This window comes from Olea europaea, chromosome 1 (genome assembly GCF_002742605.1).
Source record: "Olea europaea var. sylvestris chromosome 1, O_europaea_v1, whole genome shotgun sequence".
In the NCBI taxonomy this organism is placed as follows: domain Eukaryota; kingdom Viridiplantae; phylum Streptophyta; class Magnoliopsida; order Lamiales; family Oleaceae; genus Olea; species Olea europaea.
This window is the reverse complement of record NC_036237.1, coordinates 9,846,827-9,864,384: the sequence shown is the minus strand read 5'-3', so window position 1 is coordinate 9,864,384 and position 17,558 is coordinate 9,846,827. Positions and strand designations below refer to the sequence as shown.

Here is a 17,558-nt window from a genome sequence, read left to right as displayed (position 1 = left end):
CCTTGCGAACCCTCCGTTATTTCTCCTCCACTGTCCAATTAGCTGACATCTTCTCAAAACTCAATAGCGCATCGTTCAAATCTAACTGCGCCTCATCTTTACTTGCCACAAAGAAACCTTGTATTCCAATCCAATTGCGAATATCATATTTCAAAGCAGCCATCTTTGAAAAACCTGAACCATTCCACAATAAGAACCAAGTTCTGATGTCACTTGTTGGACTAAAAAGATTGTAGTGAATGAGATTAATGACACGATATGAAGTAATGAATATCGCAACGAGAAACAAGATTCAAAAGTAAATAAATTAACAAAGAGAGTTAATCGCCGAAATACAACATTTTATTAATTGACAATATGGAGAGAAATACAAGAACTCAGCAAATCTTGTTTGAATAAAACTAAAAGAGAAAACTACTAGTTATAAGTACATGGCATAACATCAAGAAAGAAATAACGTGGAATAAGGAAATAATATATTTTCATAAAAATCACGTGCAATATAAGGAAACATTTTTTTCTCACATGAAAATAAGGAAACATTTTATTTCCAAAAAAAGAAAAAAATCCATCTTAATTTGGGTCACAAACCCAACAAAAACAGCTTAGCCCCCGTTTAATCCCCATTACCTGAAAATGAAAATGGGGGGAACAGTATTTTTTAGAAAAATGAGTTATTGAAAAAGAAGAAATTTTTTCGATTTACGTGTAATATTATTTTATGAAAGATTGTGTGGTTGAAAATAGGAGAGAGAGAAATGGAATGTAATGTAATTGAATTTAATGGGGATCAAACGGGGGGCTTAGATTAAAGTCCACACAAGCAGGGAGAGGGTTGGATACTGTTTCTTTCAGATTCACCATGCTGTCATCTTCAACCACAGCCGAAAAAGCTAAGCATTTATAACATGATACCAAGTAAAATTTCAAGTTCTTCCTTTGTCTTTGTTTTTGCTAATCATCACATTTCCTATTCACAGGAACGCAGCAATTACTTTGAGTCAATTACCAAAGTAGATTTCTCATAATATTTAACCCAAAATATTTTTTAACAAATCCGATTTTAGGTCAACAGCTTCCTTTTAATGGGATTGGTGGTCTAGGCATGTTCTTGGGGACGCCTTAGTGTGCTTAGTAAGTTTTTAGACTCGTGGGGATTTGTGGATTTTGAAGGAGTACGGATTAAAACGCTCTTAGACTAAAGCGGTTAGTATATAATTCCATGATCACAAGAAGTATATGGATTCATCATCGTTATACATGCAAAATAATAGAAAAATATTGTTATTATTGGGATCGACCACTGTAGTTCACAATTCTAAATACAGAAGTTTGAGATATCTTGCACTCAGTAAGTTTATTGCCTGCTTGATGCAATATTTATGTTGAAAGCTTAATTTCATGGTTAATGATGCACTGCGGGATAACACTAGTAACAAGTAGGGAAGTTAATTGAATGATATCTTATGTGATATATATGGAAATTTTGATCTTATGATAGTGAATAAATGTTGCCTAGCAATGTTTCCTGATTCCTTGGGTTACGTTTGGTGTAGACTTACAAAAAATTGAATATGAATTAGAATGATTAACTGTAGGTGAAGGGTATTGTGGTAGATTATATTCTTTAACTTTTTAGTAAAAAAATGCCATTTGCACTAAAATAAGTTTGGGATGGATCCAATGGCACCTTTTTCCCACTATAACATCCCTACTATTATACTTTTTGCGACTGCTCCCTAAAGTTGGGATGATGGCACATTTTACCCATTTCAAGAATAATGACTTTTTGAAAGCTAACAACTTATTTAGCCATTTTTCCATTTAGTTAAGAATTAATTTTTTTAGCAGATTTTAATAAAATTTGAGAAAATGTGAATTGAAAAATTGTGAATCTTATGAAATACATGGTTGAAAATGAATTTGACAAAAAATAAATTTAAAAAAGGAGAACTAAGACCTTGTTTCGTCCCCATTATTTTCAAATTGCATTTTCTCTATCTTCTTTTCAGCACATTATTCAACAAAATAATATTACACGTAAATTCAATTTTTTTTAACTTTTTAATTACACACTCTTCATTAATTTACTATTCGAAAATACATTTTTCAATAAAATTGGGGTTCAAATATGCAATAAACATGAACTTAAATTAAACAAGTTAAATAATAAATGATACAATTATGTGGGATTGACTTGAAACTATAATGAAATTATAGTTTTTTTTAGCACTTTTCAAAAGGCTCTATGGGAGTAGGGCTGTCAATTGATCAGATATGGAGCGGATCTGTCCAAATCAAATTCGATCCGATAATCCAACGAATATTTGATTGTTAAATCCATATCCGATTTGCTAAGTTATCGGATATCCGATCCGATAATTCGATTCGAATTTTTTTCCACCAATTTTTTCCCAAAAAAATAAATGTTTTAACTATTTTGATGGGCTTACTTAATATACTAGAAGGCCCAAATCAATTTTTTATCTAAGTGATGGTCCTTTAGTTTTTTTTAAAGAAAATTTCTCTTGAAATGTTTTAATAATCTTCCGATGTAGGATATTACATTTTTAAAGGGTACTTCTCTTCTAATTTTTTAGTGGTTTTTCAATGTGGGATACTACTAATTGTCAATTCTAGATGTTTACTAGTTTATTTTATTATTTTCACTAAAAATCATAGCCTTAGCAAAATTAAAATAAAAAATAATATCAATTTTAACAAAGTAAATTATTTTTGGACATATTAATTATTAGTTTTTGATGTTATAAAACAAATTACTATAGTTATTTTTATCTTATTTTAATTAATAAAAAATTAAACCTCTTTGAATATTTCAAGTAAAAATATTATACTGTTATCTAATATTATTTATTATTTGAAAATTATGCGTAAAGCATAATATAAGTTTCAAAATGGAAAAAAATATGTTTAATAAATTATGATATAATATAGAAAATAGATAATATTATTATAATAAATTGGATCGGATTGTTATCGGGTCGAATCGACATATATTTATATTTGCTCCGTTTAATTAACGAATTATCAAATTCGGATTTTAATCGGATTGAAACCTTAAATCCATCTCCCGTTAATTCCATCGGATTCGGATCAAAATCCAATCCATTGACAGCCCTATATGGGAGTGTCCGATAGTCATTTTTATGTAAAAATGTATTTTAGAATAATAAATTGATGTGAAATATGTGGTTGAAAAATAAAGAAAAGTTTTTATTTACGTGTAATATTATTTTAATAAAAAATGTGTGGTTGAAAAGAAAAGAGAAAAATGCATTTAAAAAAAAATAATTATCAAACGGAGCCTATAAATATGATATGCTCTTTATTTTAAAAATCAACATTTAAAATCACGTACTAAGAGATTTTTTAAATTGACATTTTAATTTAGAAAGTTAGAAAGCCAAACTCACTATCTATAAATTAAATACATTTAAAATGTTTCAAGTTTCAATATAAAAAAATAATAAAATAATTTAAAGAAAAGTTGGTTAAAATAAAAGATGTAGAAAAATAATATAAAGAGTTTGTTGAAATATTTCAAAATTTTAACTCTATAAATGATATAATATAGTCTTTAAAAACAGAGATTCTCTTGGAGAAGCTCTAAGCCAAACATGAATTTAATTACAGTGGCATATGAAAGTTGGGTGATCAATTTGAAGTAAATTAAGATTTAAGTGATCAAAAGAAATAAATTTATAAGTCAGGTGACCTCCACCGAATCTCCTCTCCAACCCATCCAAATGCTCTCCCACTTCTAGAGAGTTCTGAATCACAAAGGCCTGACTTGCATACCTACAGAGGGGATTCGTTGGCTCAATCGTGTATCAATGGCGTCGTTGGATCTGCAAACAAAAGCAAAAGCGGCGTTCATAGATGACCATTTTGAACTCGCCGTTGACCTATACTCTCAGGCGATTGCTTTGAGCCCTAACACCGCCGAGCTTTTCGCCGACCGTTCTCAGGCCAACATCAAACTCCTAAACTTTACTGGTTAATACCTAAAGCTTTACTTAAATTACTTTTCATAGATTATTTTCTGCTCTGGTCTTTTTTAGTGTTCCCTTTTATTTACTTAAATTTTGATGCTTTTTTGTATCTTCAATTATGGGAGCTAATCACATGCAATATAAGTACCTTCCTAATATTATTTATTGAATGTGTGTATTATTGATAATTGTGTATTGGATTTCAATTTAAAAAGGTCACTGTGTAGCCCAACTGTTGGTTACTGCTTTTATATTTAAGTTCTGCCGTATTTTGTCCTTAACATGCTCCCGCAGCATGTTCACTGACCAGCTTGAGAATGTCAATCCTCGAATCTAACAGCTTGTTTGAGCTTTGGCGAGATTATATTATTCATTTGACTTTTGAGGATGAAGACTAGCTGCTCAAGCGTTTAGTTGTAGATGGTTGTTTTCATATTTAAGCACTTGAATGATGGCTTGTTTGAGAACACAAACTTTGAAATTCAACTTCTTGATAGAGCTTTAGACGGATGTAATGGCTTTCATTTAAGATATTTGGTTTCTGATACCATATTGAGTCTTGGGGTTCCATCTTAAATATTTTAAGAGTAGGGCTTGTCTATAATGTGTATCTTTTATTGACTAAGTGTTTATGTTTTAAACCTTGGGTAATTGGAATATTTCTTGAAAACGTGGAATTATCATTGCTGAATTGATTGTTAAAATTGTGCTTTAATTTATGGATAATTGATTGTAAATTTTCATGTTGATAACAGGAAATTTTTCTGAATAAAATCTGTGAATGTGATTAGAATGTAGTGCTAATGTATCTGCTGAGTTACGATTTTATTGGAGAGTTTGTTGTGCATATGACAAGATTTTGGTTTTTCTGGTCTATTTGACAATGGTTCAACCGTTTCCCTTCTTCCTTTTATTATCATGTTTTACAAACTTTTTGTGCGGGTGGCGGTTATGTTATTTAATTTTATTTTTTTTGTCGAGCAGGAGCCATTTCTGATGCAAACAAGGCAATTGAATTGGACCCTTCAATGGCCAAAGCATATCTGCGTAAGGGGTGAGTTCATTTAGTTAATTTTAGTTGATGCTGTTTCAATTTATTTTTTTATGTTTTCAAATAGTTAATGATTACGATAATTTTCATGCTGCTTAACTAGAGCCTTGCAGCATCAATTTCTACACCTTATATTGGTGGTTTGACTTTGTCATGCTCTTCGAATAAAATCTGAAGCTGTGTATGAGGAGGATGATATTACTATAGTTCTTCACCTGTTAGCTTCCCTTGGAAAATAATAAGATCTCCCCATATTAAGTAATAATGTGTTGTACGCATAATGCATAAATTAAAAAAATGTTGTTGCTGATGATTTCATTTTTATAGGTGGTTGCAGTAACATGGGATGTATAAGATTGCAATGGTCATTTGTTTTTCTTTCTTAATAAACTTTTTGTTTCTTTAGGCTAATAATTGGTTATGTGCTGTGTTATCGGTACTAAATAAATTAAAAAATGCCATTGCTGGCAACTTCATTTTTATAGGCGATTGCCGTAACTTGGGCTGCATAAGATTGAAATGGTCATTTGGTTTTATTTCTTGATGAGTTGTTGTTTCTTTAGGCTAATAATGTGATTACAGTTGTTTGTCTTCATAGTTCAACTTTATTTCCTGAATTCTAATTCTCAAACTATCTCAGTTTACATGCGCGATTAGTTTACTCTCTATTTTGCCATAAGAGTCATCGTTGCCTGATAATTTGATCATTTTTTCTCCGAGGAAGAGACAAAATCAACTTGAATCCGGGACGGTTTCTCAAAATCTTAGTGAAACAATATATTTCTTATCTCATGCTTGCTTTATGTGAAAAAATACCATTTGAGAATGGAGGATTTCTTCCAAAAGAAAAAGTGGCTGGGTCCTATGTTTGATCAAATGAGATTGAACATGTTTCCCATCTCTTCTCGAGGAACAAATGGGTGATTTCTTTACAAGATTTGCTCAATTTCTTATGTGGAAAAGCTGCCCTAGGTATCTTCCTTAGTTGGGGAAGAACCGGTCTGGCGGTCTTCATTGGATCAACACGAATTTCTGCTAATAAATTGTAAAGAGGGAAACTTAATATGATTAAGCTCACATTTTCTCTTTTCGCCTTCGTCACCATTCTTTTTGGCAGCTGAATATTGTCTTTTGCTTACAGCATGGCTTGTATTAAGCTTGAAGAATTCCAAACTGCTAAGACAGCATTGGAAACTGGTGCTTCTTTGGCACCGGAAGATTCGAGGTTTATTAAATTGATTAAGGAATGCAATGAACGCATAGCAGGTAATCCTTTGTTGTCTTTAAGGCGATTGCTTGGGCTTTGGTACTGATGTATTTTTAGTTAAAGCTTGTTTGTCTCGTGTAGCACCTGAGTTCTAGTTTTATTACAAGTCACCTCGATAAAAGTAATCACTTTTTGGTAGCAAATTGAAGCTGAATTCTGTTTTGTTTAGTTTTTTCCTCCTGAAGTAGATTATTTTGCTGTGGCCCTTAATTTTACTTGATTATTTTCATACACGAGTTTGAGTTTTATAAAATTTTACATAGCTGTTTGGTTTTGTTTAAGTTGTTTTCTTGCGTACTCGAAGGTTATATTATGTTATACAAGTAAACAAGTATGGTTTATTTATTTGATATTTTTTGGCTGCTTAAATCAGAGGAAGCTGGAGAAGTGCTTAAGCAATCGGTTGATGAAGGACCATCTAATGTGACTTCTAGATCAGAATTGTTGGGTCAAGGTTCTGTGACTCTGAGTGATGCTTCTGGAGCTATTAGTTTGTCCAACGAAGGAGCAGCGGTGTCATCTACCAAATTAAAATACAAGTTAATATTCTATACCAATATGGTGTTGGTTTGAATTTCTTTAATGGCAAGCTCAACATTATTTTATCTTTGCTTTAATAATTATAACTGACTATTACATGGATTCCTCCAGACTCGTCAAATGCCAGTGATGTATTTATTGCTTCTTGGCATTTTATTTTGGTAGATCACATAAGTCAGTGGATAGCATGTTATGGAAATGTTTATAAACCATTTAAATTACAAATAGATAGAAATGAATAGTGGATAGTAGTGTGTGTATCCTTCAAAATGTGATGATAAAAAGTGGCTTGAGTGTTCATAAACAAGTTATACACTCTGCCAAATATAATTCAATTCTTATCACTTAATGTTCTAGAGGCATGTTATTTCATTTTTGTGTTTTCTAATAGTTTGTATTGCAGGCATGAATATTATCAGAAGCCAGAAGAAATTGTTGTTACAATATTTGCGAAGCGTGTGCCAGAAAAGAATATCGTGGTTGACTTCGGTGAGCAAATAGTAAGTCCCTACAACAACCATTCTTCTCATTTTGCATTTATTTTTAAATTGTCTTAGGATAACAGTGGCTAACAGTGCCAACTAAATTTTATCCTGGGTTGCTATACAGCTCAGTGTTACCATTGATCTACCTGGCGAAGAAGTATATCATTTTCAACCTCGGTTATTTGGGAAGGTACTGCTTCAATTTCATGCTCTTGACTGTTTAGTATCAGAGCATTTGAATTGAATGTGTTGCTTTGTTTTGAAAACAATTCCTTTTTTTGTAAGATTTGAATCTTTGTTGGGGATAACTCTCCTAGGACCTCAGTTAGAAGATGTAGCAAGTTTCCTGTTGTTAAGAGTAGTACATTTATCTATTTAGAGCTTGAAAAACATTTTAAAAAAAGTTGAACGTACCATTTTAGAAGTAAGTTTCTGAATTACACCCCCCCACCCCCCCCACCACACAACCAACCTTAGATTCCTCCAGACTCATCAAATGCCAGTGATGGATTTATTGCTTCTTGGCAGTTTATTTTGGTGGGATCACGCAAGTCATTGTATAGAAAGACAAAATCCATATCACTTGATGTTCTATAGGCATGTTTTCTGCTTACTTTTGTTTTGTCTGATAGTTTGTATTGCAGGCATGAATATTATCAGAAGCCAGAAGAAATTGTTGTTACAATATTTGCGAAGCGTGTGCCAGAAAAGAATATCGTGGTTGACTTCGGTGAGCAAATAGTAAGTCCCTACAACATCCATTCTTCTCATTTTGCATTGATTTTTAAATTGTCTTAGAATAACAGTGGCTAACAACGCCAACTAAATTTTATCCTGGGTTGCTATACAGCTCAGTGTTACCATTGATCTACCTGGCGAAGAAGTATATCATTTTCAACCTCGGTTATTTGGGAAGGTACTGCTTCAATTTCATGCTCTTGACTGTTTAGTATCAGAGCATTTGAATTGAATGTGTTGCTTTGTTTTGAAAACAATTCCTTTTTTTGTAAGATTTGAATCTTTGTTGGGGATAACTCTCCTAGGACCTCAGTTAGAAGATGTAGCAAGTTTCCTGTTGTTAGGAGTAGTACATTTATCTATTTAGAGCTTGAAAAACATGTTAAAAAAAGGTGAACGTACCATTTTAGAAGTAAGTTTCTGAATTACACCCCCCCAACACACGAAGTACCATTTTTGAAGTAATTTTCTGAATTACACCCCCTGAACACAATGAAAAATTACTTTTACAAAATTCATTCACATTTGGCAAAAAAAAAAGTACTTGAAAGTAACTTCTAAGCTTCAGCCAAACATGCTTCTATTGCCTGTCACCCTTCTACACAGGTAGCAGCCATCTGTGAACTGTTTCCTTGGTTTTCCTATTACATGGTATTACTAACTTCTGCATTTGGTGATGCATGTTGCTAACTCTTTTTGTTGTTTGATGCTGTACTGTAAACAGATAATTCCTTCAAAATGTAGATATGAAGTAATGTCTACAAAAGTTGAAATTCGTCTTGCAAAAGCTGATGCTGTACACTGGACATCTCTTGAGTTTAGGACGGATGTTCCAGTTGTACAAAGAACAATTGTCTCATCAGGTACTCATGCTGGAAAAGTAATCTTTCCACACCCCAACTACTTTCATTGACATCAAATTCATATTTATTGTATAGGTTCTCAGTTTTAAGGTAAGCGTATTTTGTGCTATCTTGTTTTTCAGGTATCCAAAGACCCACATACCCTTCTTCAAAACCGAAGAGAGTAGATTGGGATAAATTGGAAGCTCAAGTCAAAAAGGAGGTATATACGTCAACAAATTTCTCTGTTGTCGACTTCTGAATTCATGTCATATTCTGACTAAAAAACGAGAGCAGTCAGTATGGTCATGTTTCCTTGTGTTTTTTTAGGAAAAAGAAGAGAAGCTTGATGGTGATGCAGCTTTGAACAAATTTTTCCGTGACATATATAAAGATTCCGATGAGGACACAAGAAGAGCCATGAGCAAATCTTTTGTAAGATCATCGTTCGCTCATTATTTTTAATTTTTGTAGGGAATTTTATACATGGACATAGTACATTTTTTTTGCAATCACGTCTTTTACCAATGCTTAAAAAACTTTTATGAGGCGTTAAAAGAATATAAATATAAATATGCTAATAATATATATTGCAAACCTTCTTGAAAATTCATAATAAAATAAGCCCCTATTTGATCCCCATTACCTGATAGAGAAAATGGGGGGAATAGTATTTTTTAGGAAAATGAGTGCTTGAAAAAGAAGGAAATATTTTCGATTTACGTGTAACGTTATTTTATGGAAGATTGTGTGGTTGAAAATAGGAGAAAGAAAAATGGAATGTAATTTAATTTAATTTAATGGGGATCAAACATGGGTTAAATTAACAGAAATAAAAATCTAACTTGTTAATGAACATATAAAATAGTTGTACAACTCAAATTAGTAATCACAATAATAAAATTATATTTACCGCTAGAAATGGAAATAACCTAGAATGCTACTTACAATTTGATGTCTAGAACTTAGAGATACTCAGCATATCTGATTCCTTTATTATCCTTATTGCTATTATTTTTAAGTAGAGGTTGAAACAAGAGAACAGAAGACCCATTAAAATGTTTTTGATCCTATTTTATTTTAATCTTGCCAATTTCAAGATTTGCTAATTTCCATGTTTCTATTCAATGATAACCAACCCTTACACAGGTGGAGTCACATGGGACAGTGCTATCAACTAATTGGAAAGATGTGGGTTCAAAGAAGGTAATAGGAAGCCCTCCGGATGGCATGGAGCTCAAGAAGTGGGAATACTGAAATCATCCTGTAATTTTCCTGTGTTGTGACTCTCTGTTACTTGGTTGTCTTTATATTTCTGTCTAATCTAAGTTTATATTATATTTCATCTAGATAATCCCAAAGCAAAAGCTTGTTTCATATAAGTATGTAGTTGGCCATGAACCTATGTTTGTAACAAAACTAATAAATTTTCTTATATATGTAGAACCATGTGTCAACTTCTTTGTTTCATCAACCATTATAAATTAACTTGCCAAGAAGGAAGAAAAATAATTTATGCAAAGTTAAAAGGATTGATACCTTTGCCTATTGTCGTCGTTACAAGTTGGTCTCCAATTTTTTTTCGAGCACATTGGCCCAATATTATTGTTGCTGTAGATAAATGGTCCCATTGTTTAAAACTATTTTTAAGTTTTGCTAATTTGTTACGTAATCCTTGTGGAAATATGATTTGCTTCAATTTCTCTCTAGCTTGCTTCTTCACAAGCATATCCCCACAAAAAAGGGACCAGAATTAGAGTTTGGTCTTGTCTCTTTACTGTCCAGATCCTGTTTTTTTTATTCCATGTCATTTCATTCTGGGATAGGGGCTCATAATAATCTAAGTGGTCTATAAAATTAACATATGAGAACCGAAACGTTGATTAAAATTTGAATTAAATTTAAAAATTAATTTTAATTATACATTTTATGGGATCTATAATTTTTTAATAACATGTATTATCAAAATTTATTTTAACCTGAATCAAAATAGAGGCTTAAATTAACGTGAATTGATTGTGGCAACTATGAGAAAGTGTTATTAACAATCAATGACGTCTTCTGGCATCGGATATGGGTAACTCCGGCAAACTCAGGTCGATGCACGGATTACATCATGCTTCAGATCATAAAACCTCAAAATTCACCTATAATGATCGTATGCATGAATAATTGGTGGAGAATTTTGAGTTGATCTACTCAAATAGAAAGAGAGGCAAAATCTTTGGAGGATCAGAAATTATCAGCACATCACCACCAGCGCCATCATCATCAGGAAACAGTGCTTAGAGCTTCCCTTGTGTACTGTTTTGAGGATTGGCAAATTTACCTATACTGATCGTGAACTGTTTTTCCTTTTGCAGTTTAAAATCAAATTTAATTATTTAATTGGAAGCAGTCATACACGTGAGCCCCATACTAACAATTTAAGCTTTGGGAGGAGATAACTGTGTACTGTTTTTCTTCAAAGTATGTAAGATTAGATCGAATAGAAATGTTCTTCTACCCACAGTGAGAAGTCTTATTTTGCCAACTGTGGGCAAGAGAACAATTTCATAAGATCGAATACATGTGCCCCTGCTCTTAGGGTTTGTTTGGGAGATTTGACGTATCGATTATGAGCCCAATTTCAAGTATCAATTTTGAGCATTTATGAGCAAATTGGTTATAAGTGATTTTAATAGCATCTTTAAAATTGACCAATCTATACTTGAGAATTTATTATCCATAGATTTTGAAAGTTCTTTAAAAGAATAAAATTACATGGTTGTCCCATAGTAAAATTTTCAGTTTATAATTTCTTATATGATTTTTTTTCACTCCTACGCACTTATAATTAATTAATTTTTTAATCTCGAATCATATTGAATAAAAACCACCTAATCCTTCCAATCCTTGTTGTGGAGTCGTTTTACATATGAATTAATATTTAACTTGAAAAATTAAATAGTGTTAAATATAAAGTATTAAATATAAGTCCGTTGAGAATAGTAAAAACATAGAGAAAAATAATAAATATTTTTTAATTGATACCTTGATTTACACCAATGTGAGTTGGGGTAGATTTTGGCGTATTGATTTATGAAACACCTTTTTAAATCAATGGTTAGATTTTTGACACATAGAATGTATAAATCAAAGTGTACAAGTATATTAAAATTGTTGACATATAGATGTAAATTAATAAGATTATTCCTCTCACATGGAAAGAAGCCTACGAATATTTCATTATATGTGGGTCCCCTTCATGTTGGGAGTGTAATGCTTTATGTACACCATCGTGTACATATAACACAATCCAAATCAACACGTACATAATAAGTGTATAAGTAGCTTAATTATTTAAGCTCTGTTGTATACAGCTTGACATGATGCCACACGGCATCCAATCAATGGACAGCGCGCAAATACTGCAATGTTTGCAACCAATGCAGTACTGTCAATGTTGCACCATGCACTTGTACAAGTAGGTAATAATAATAGTTTAATTATTGACTTAATGTACAATTACAATTACTAAGCCAAGGACAACGCTGTTATTATTCTTTATTGCCATATTGATGAACTTTTGAATTCATCTACCTACCATCATCGAGACGATTCACAATTACAATAAAACGTGGCGGCCGCATTATTCTGATCTTTCGTGTTCTATTGATGAGTTCATCTGCCATGGCTGACACCATTGTGCTGTATCCCTCCCACGGAATTGGCCACATGATTTCCACGGTGGAGCTCGGGAAGCTTTTCCTCAAGCACCGCCCTTCATTCTCCATAACTATCTTCATCACCACCGGCGCCACCTCACCTTACGTAAACCATCTCATTGCCACCACCTCTTCCATCACCTTCCACCACCTCCCTGCGGTCGAACTTCCTCCCACCTCGACCTCTCTCTCTCCCGAAGAACTCTTCTTCGAAATTCCCCGCCTCAACAACCCATACGTCCACCAAGCCCTTCAGGATATATCCCGGAAATCAAATATCGTAGCCTTTTTCATAGATTTCTTCTGTAATGCTTCTTATCAAGTTTCGTCAAAGCTTGGAATTCCCACTTATTATTTCTTCACTACAGGCGCTTCTACGCTTTGCCATTTCTTGCACATTCCAACTCTCCATGAAACCATACCAAAGAACATCAAAGATCTACATGATTATATTCAAATTCCAGGCATCCCACCAGTTTATTCCCAAGATATGCCAAAAGGAATGTTCGACCGTGAAAGTAAAGCATACAAATTGATCTTAGAAACTGCAATACAGACGGGAAAATCATCTGGGATTTTGGTAAATTCTTTTGCAGCTCTTGAATCAAGAGCAGTGAAAGCATTATCCGATGGTTTATGTATTCCAAAAGAACAAACGCCGCCTATATACTGTGTTGGGCCTCTGATTGCAAGCAATGATGGAGGCAGTCAAAGTGATGAACATGAGTGTTTGAGCTGGTTAAATTTACAGCCTAGTAAAAGTGTTGTTTTTCTGTGTTTTGGGAGTTTGGGATTGTTCACAGCGGAGCAATATTATGTCTCTATAATGAAGCTCTGCCTTGTGGAAGAACTCGTCAACGTCTCATGTAAGGGGAAAACATAACGACTTGGAAGAAAGTCAAGATTTCGTTGTCACCTTGACAGTAATCGCAAAACGAACGGTACCACAAAATTGAGCCCTTGAAATTTTCTCCAAATGACATCATTTTCATAGAAACATTGTTTGGCTATTTCGTTAAAAAGAGGTGGTCGGGGATTTTTTTTAGACTTTTTTTTCTCAGTGTGTACGTTTCGCTGTATATTTTAAACCTTATTATTATTTTGGAATTAGTTAAAGTATAAATTCGGTATATTTTAATATATGTAGTAAATTGTCTTAAATCTCTGTTAAGTTCTAAATTTGCTTTCAAAAATCCCTTATTAGCACATTTGGCTAAGCTCAAAATATTTACTTATAAATAAATTTTAAATGACGGTAAATTAGAAATCTTGAAATAACTATTAATTATTGGTACGTTGTAATCCTATCAAAATAAGTAATGTTTACGTTAAGAAGTATATAACATGTTTGAAACAAAAATAATGTAAAAATATGAAGCTAAATTAGCTGAACATGCTGCTCAACAACAATTTAAAAGAATCGAAAAACGACACTTGGAACTTCTCTAATATTGTCCCCCAAGCAGTTTGAAGTTTGATTAAAAGCTAAGCTAGGAATAGATTCATCGATTGCGAAATGTAACAAATCTATCATCTATCTTTTTTAGCAAAAAAAATTCATATTCAACATTTCAATTGTGTAGCAAAATAGTCATTCCCTCCACTTGTCCATTAAAAGACAGATTTGTACTCTCTAAATAAACGAAGGCAATAGAATAACAAAAAATAAGGGTAATTTTCGAAAGGAATCCCTATCTTTATAAAGAGTACAAATAAATCTACTTAAAAAAATTGAGTACATAAAATTTTTTTTAAAATATAAACATTTCGTCTTCTCGACCATACTCATTACGGACATTGGCCGTCAATAGTAAGCTTTCAACACTGACGATCCGCCTTAACTGAACTCGAGCCCTAGATTCGCCCTACTATCATGCCTAGAAACCTCCATTTGACAACTAGTTTATATATAATTTATAAATTCAATTTAATTCAAACATTAATTGGTTGACATTATTTTTTAATAAATGGGGAACATGATATATGAATGCCTAGTGACTACCTTGTATATTTTATGATGTTTACGACTATTTCTTTTATTAATTTTCTTTATAAATAACTTATAAACTTCTCGAACAGGAAGCTATCTATTATTATTAGAAAAAAGTAACGTTATTTTTTAAATCTTGGCTTTAACAGGATTCTTGAAAAGAACTAAAGATAAAGGGCTAGTGGTGAAGTCATGGGCACCACAAGTGGACGTGCTGAGTCATGACTCGGTGGGCGGATTCGTAACTCACTGTGGTTGGAACTCAGTTCTGGAGGCTATTTGCGCTGGGGTACCAATGCTAGCTTGGCCACTGTATGCAGAGCAAAGGATGAATAGGCTTTTCATCGTGGAGGAAATAAAGGTGGCATTGGGTTTGACTGAGTCTGCCAACGGGTTTGTTACTGCTGCTGAATTCGAGAAGCGAATCAGAGAGTTGATGGACTCAAAGATTGGGAAAGCGGTGAGGGATCAGGTTATGGCTATGAGAAATAGCGCCAAGGCTGCAATCCAAGATGGTGGGTCTTCTCATTTAGCCATGGAAAAGCTCATTGAGTCATTGACAAAGGGATAAAAATCTTAGCGAGATCGTTATTGCTATATTTGTTCCATCATATCCAGTTCAACTGTTGTAACTTGTTCATGATTTGATAGAATTGTTTCAAGAATGTAATAAATCATTAAACATTTAGTAAAAGTCTCCGATTACTCAACCTAATTTCTGCACTCTAGATCACTTGCTTGCTTGACATCATCAAGGCAATCAAATAGAGAATGCCATGGTGATGCATTCATCTTCATCAATGCAGTATGTAAAGGCTGAACCTCCTAGTCGAAGTAAGGTTCCACGATCTGCTACAACCCTCTTTCGAAGTGACAAAGTCTTTGATTTCACAAGGCGTCTTCCATAGTTTTGCCTCATCCAAGAGATTCTTCGTATGAATGATTGATTTGATATTTCTACAATAGGTGTCTCTCAAACATTTTGTTAGTTTATTTCAAATATCAAACCTAGGTTATAGAGTCGTCATTTTTCAAAATCATTAACTAATATATGAACTTAAGACTGTGAAGGGACACCTATGATGATGACACATAGATCGTTAAAATACATGTTTAAGACACATCCTTATGGCTCATATTTTTTTTTGCTCATCCTACACAAAAAATATACATTTATAGTTGTCTGACTTGACCGTCAGAGTGTTCTCGAGCTCATCCCCCAACATCGAGAAGGTCAGTGCATCAACAATTTGTCCAAGTATGCAGGAACCTTATACTCGACGTGAGTGGAGCCAGATCTGTTGATCACATTGCCTAATCAAACTTCGAGGCCAACTCGTTTGCTATTTATTAATGCATAGCATTTTAATTATTTTTTTTCTTTTAAGTACTCCTTTTTAAACACTCTTAAACAACATCATATTTTCGAGAAGTGAGCTACATTGTCACCTAACAAACTTGTGGACATTAATATTATGTCTCTATAATGAAGCTCTGCCTTGTGGAAGAACTCGTCAACGTCTCATGTAAGGGGAAAACATAACGACTTGGAAGAAAGTCAAGATTTCGTTGTCACCTTGACAGTAATCGCAAAACGAACGGTACCACAAAATTGAGCCCTTGAAATTTTCTCCAAATGACATCATTTTCATAGAAACATTGTTTGGCTATTTCGTTAAAAAGAGGTGGTCGGGGATTTTTTTAGACTATTTTTTTTCAGTGTGTACGTTTCGCTGTATATTTTAAACCTTATTATTATTTTGGAATTAGTTAAAGTATTAATTTGTTATATTTTAATATATGTAGTAAATTGTCTTAAATCTCTGTTAAGTTCTAAATTTGCTTTCAAAAATCCCTTCTTAGCACATTTGGCTAAGCTCAAAAGATTTACTTATAAATAAATTTTACATGACGGTAAATTAGAAATCTTGGTCAAGGAAATACGTTGTAATCCTATCAAAATAAGTAATGTTTATGTTGAGAAGTATATAACATGTTTGAAACAAAAGTAATGTAAAAGTATGAAGCTAAATTAGCTGAACATGCTCCTCAACAATTTAAAAGAATTGAAAAACGACACTTGAAACTTCTCTAATATTGTCCCCCAAGCGGTTTGAAGTTTGATTAAAAGCTAAGCCAGGAATAGATTGACTATCGTTGCAAAAAAATTTATTGAAAATTTTGCACTTTTCATTTCATCGTTTGCGAAATGTAACAAATCTATCATCTATCTTTTTTAGCAGATAAATTCATATTCAACATTTCAATTATGTAGCAAAATCGTCATTCCCTCCATTTGTCCATTAAAAGACAGATTTGTACTCTCTAAATAAACGAAGGCAATAGAATAACAAAAAATAAGGGTAATTTTCGAAAGGAATCCCTATCTTTATAAAGAGTACAAATAAATCTACTTAAAAAAATTGAGTACATAAATTTTTTTTTAAAATATAAACATTTCGTCTTCTCGACCATACTCATCCACCTACTCCATCCCATCCCATTCCACCCCAACCACACATGCATATTACTTCTTCCTCGTTAGAGAGGTAATGAGAATTCTTCTAGGAGTTTGAATATTTATGATGCATTCATTTATTTTCGTAATGAGCTTATTGAAGTGTCTTCTATTATTTAAGGCATAATGTGTAGAATTTCTATAATTGACAGAAAGAGTCGTGAACGCACTTGATTTTAGAGGATCCCGTCGAATCAGAGACTCAAATTCAAGTCACTCATATGACAATGCTTGGCTCAAATTATCTGAGCTAGGCTTTAGTCTCGTCTTATATATATGAAAAGTCTTTTGAAAATAACTAGTAATAAAAATGACAAGGATCAATTATTTTTACAATTTCAAGGAAGATTTTGAAAATGACAAGTAAGAAAAAGTCTTTTGAAAATAACAAGTAAGAAAAAGTATTT

The 17,558-nt window shown here is 32.9% G+C and overlaps 2 protein-coding genes across 2 annotated transcripts; both read left to right on the top strand.

Annotated features, from left to right (window-relative positions):
- Nucleotides 1–3,739: 3,739 nt before the first annotated feature.
- On the top strand, nucleotides 3,740–10,406 carry LOC111393368 (protein SGT1 homolog). The gene is made up of 10 exons (XM_023018878.1): nucleotides 3,740–4,017; nucleotides 4,998–5,067; nucleotides 6,206–6,330; nucleotides 6,705–6,870; nucleotides 7,275–7,371; nucleotides 7,481–7,546; nucleotides 8,819–8,957; nucleotides 9,080–9,159; nucleotides 9,267–9,371; nucleotides 10,086–10,406. The coding sequence occupies exons 1-10, from the start codon at nucleotides 3,855–3,857 to the stop codon at nucleotides 10,191–10,193; spliced, it is 1,119 nt and encodes a 372-aa protein (XP_022874646.1). The 5' UTR covers nucleotides 3,740–3,854; the 3' UTR covers nucleotides 10,194–10,406.
- Nucleotides 10,407–12,485: 2,079 nt separating this feature from the next.
- Nucleotides 12,486–15,491, top strand: LOC111404046 (UDP-glycosyltransferase 88B1-like). Its single transcript, XM_023032765.1, has 2 exons — nucleotides 12,486–13,509; nucleotides 14,768–15,491. The coding sequence occupies exons 1-2, from the start codon at nucleotides 12,594–12,596 to the stop codon at nucleotides 15,202–15,204; spliced, it is 1,353 nt and encodes a 450-aa protein (XP_022888533.1). The 5' UTR covers nucleotides 12,486–12,593; the 3' UTR covers nucleotides 15,205–15,491.
- The last annotated feature ends 2,067 nt before the right edge of the window (nucleotides 15,492–17,558 follow it).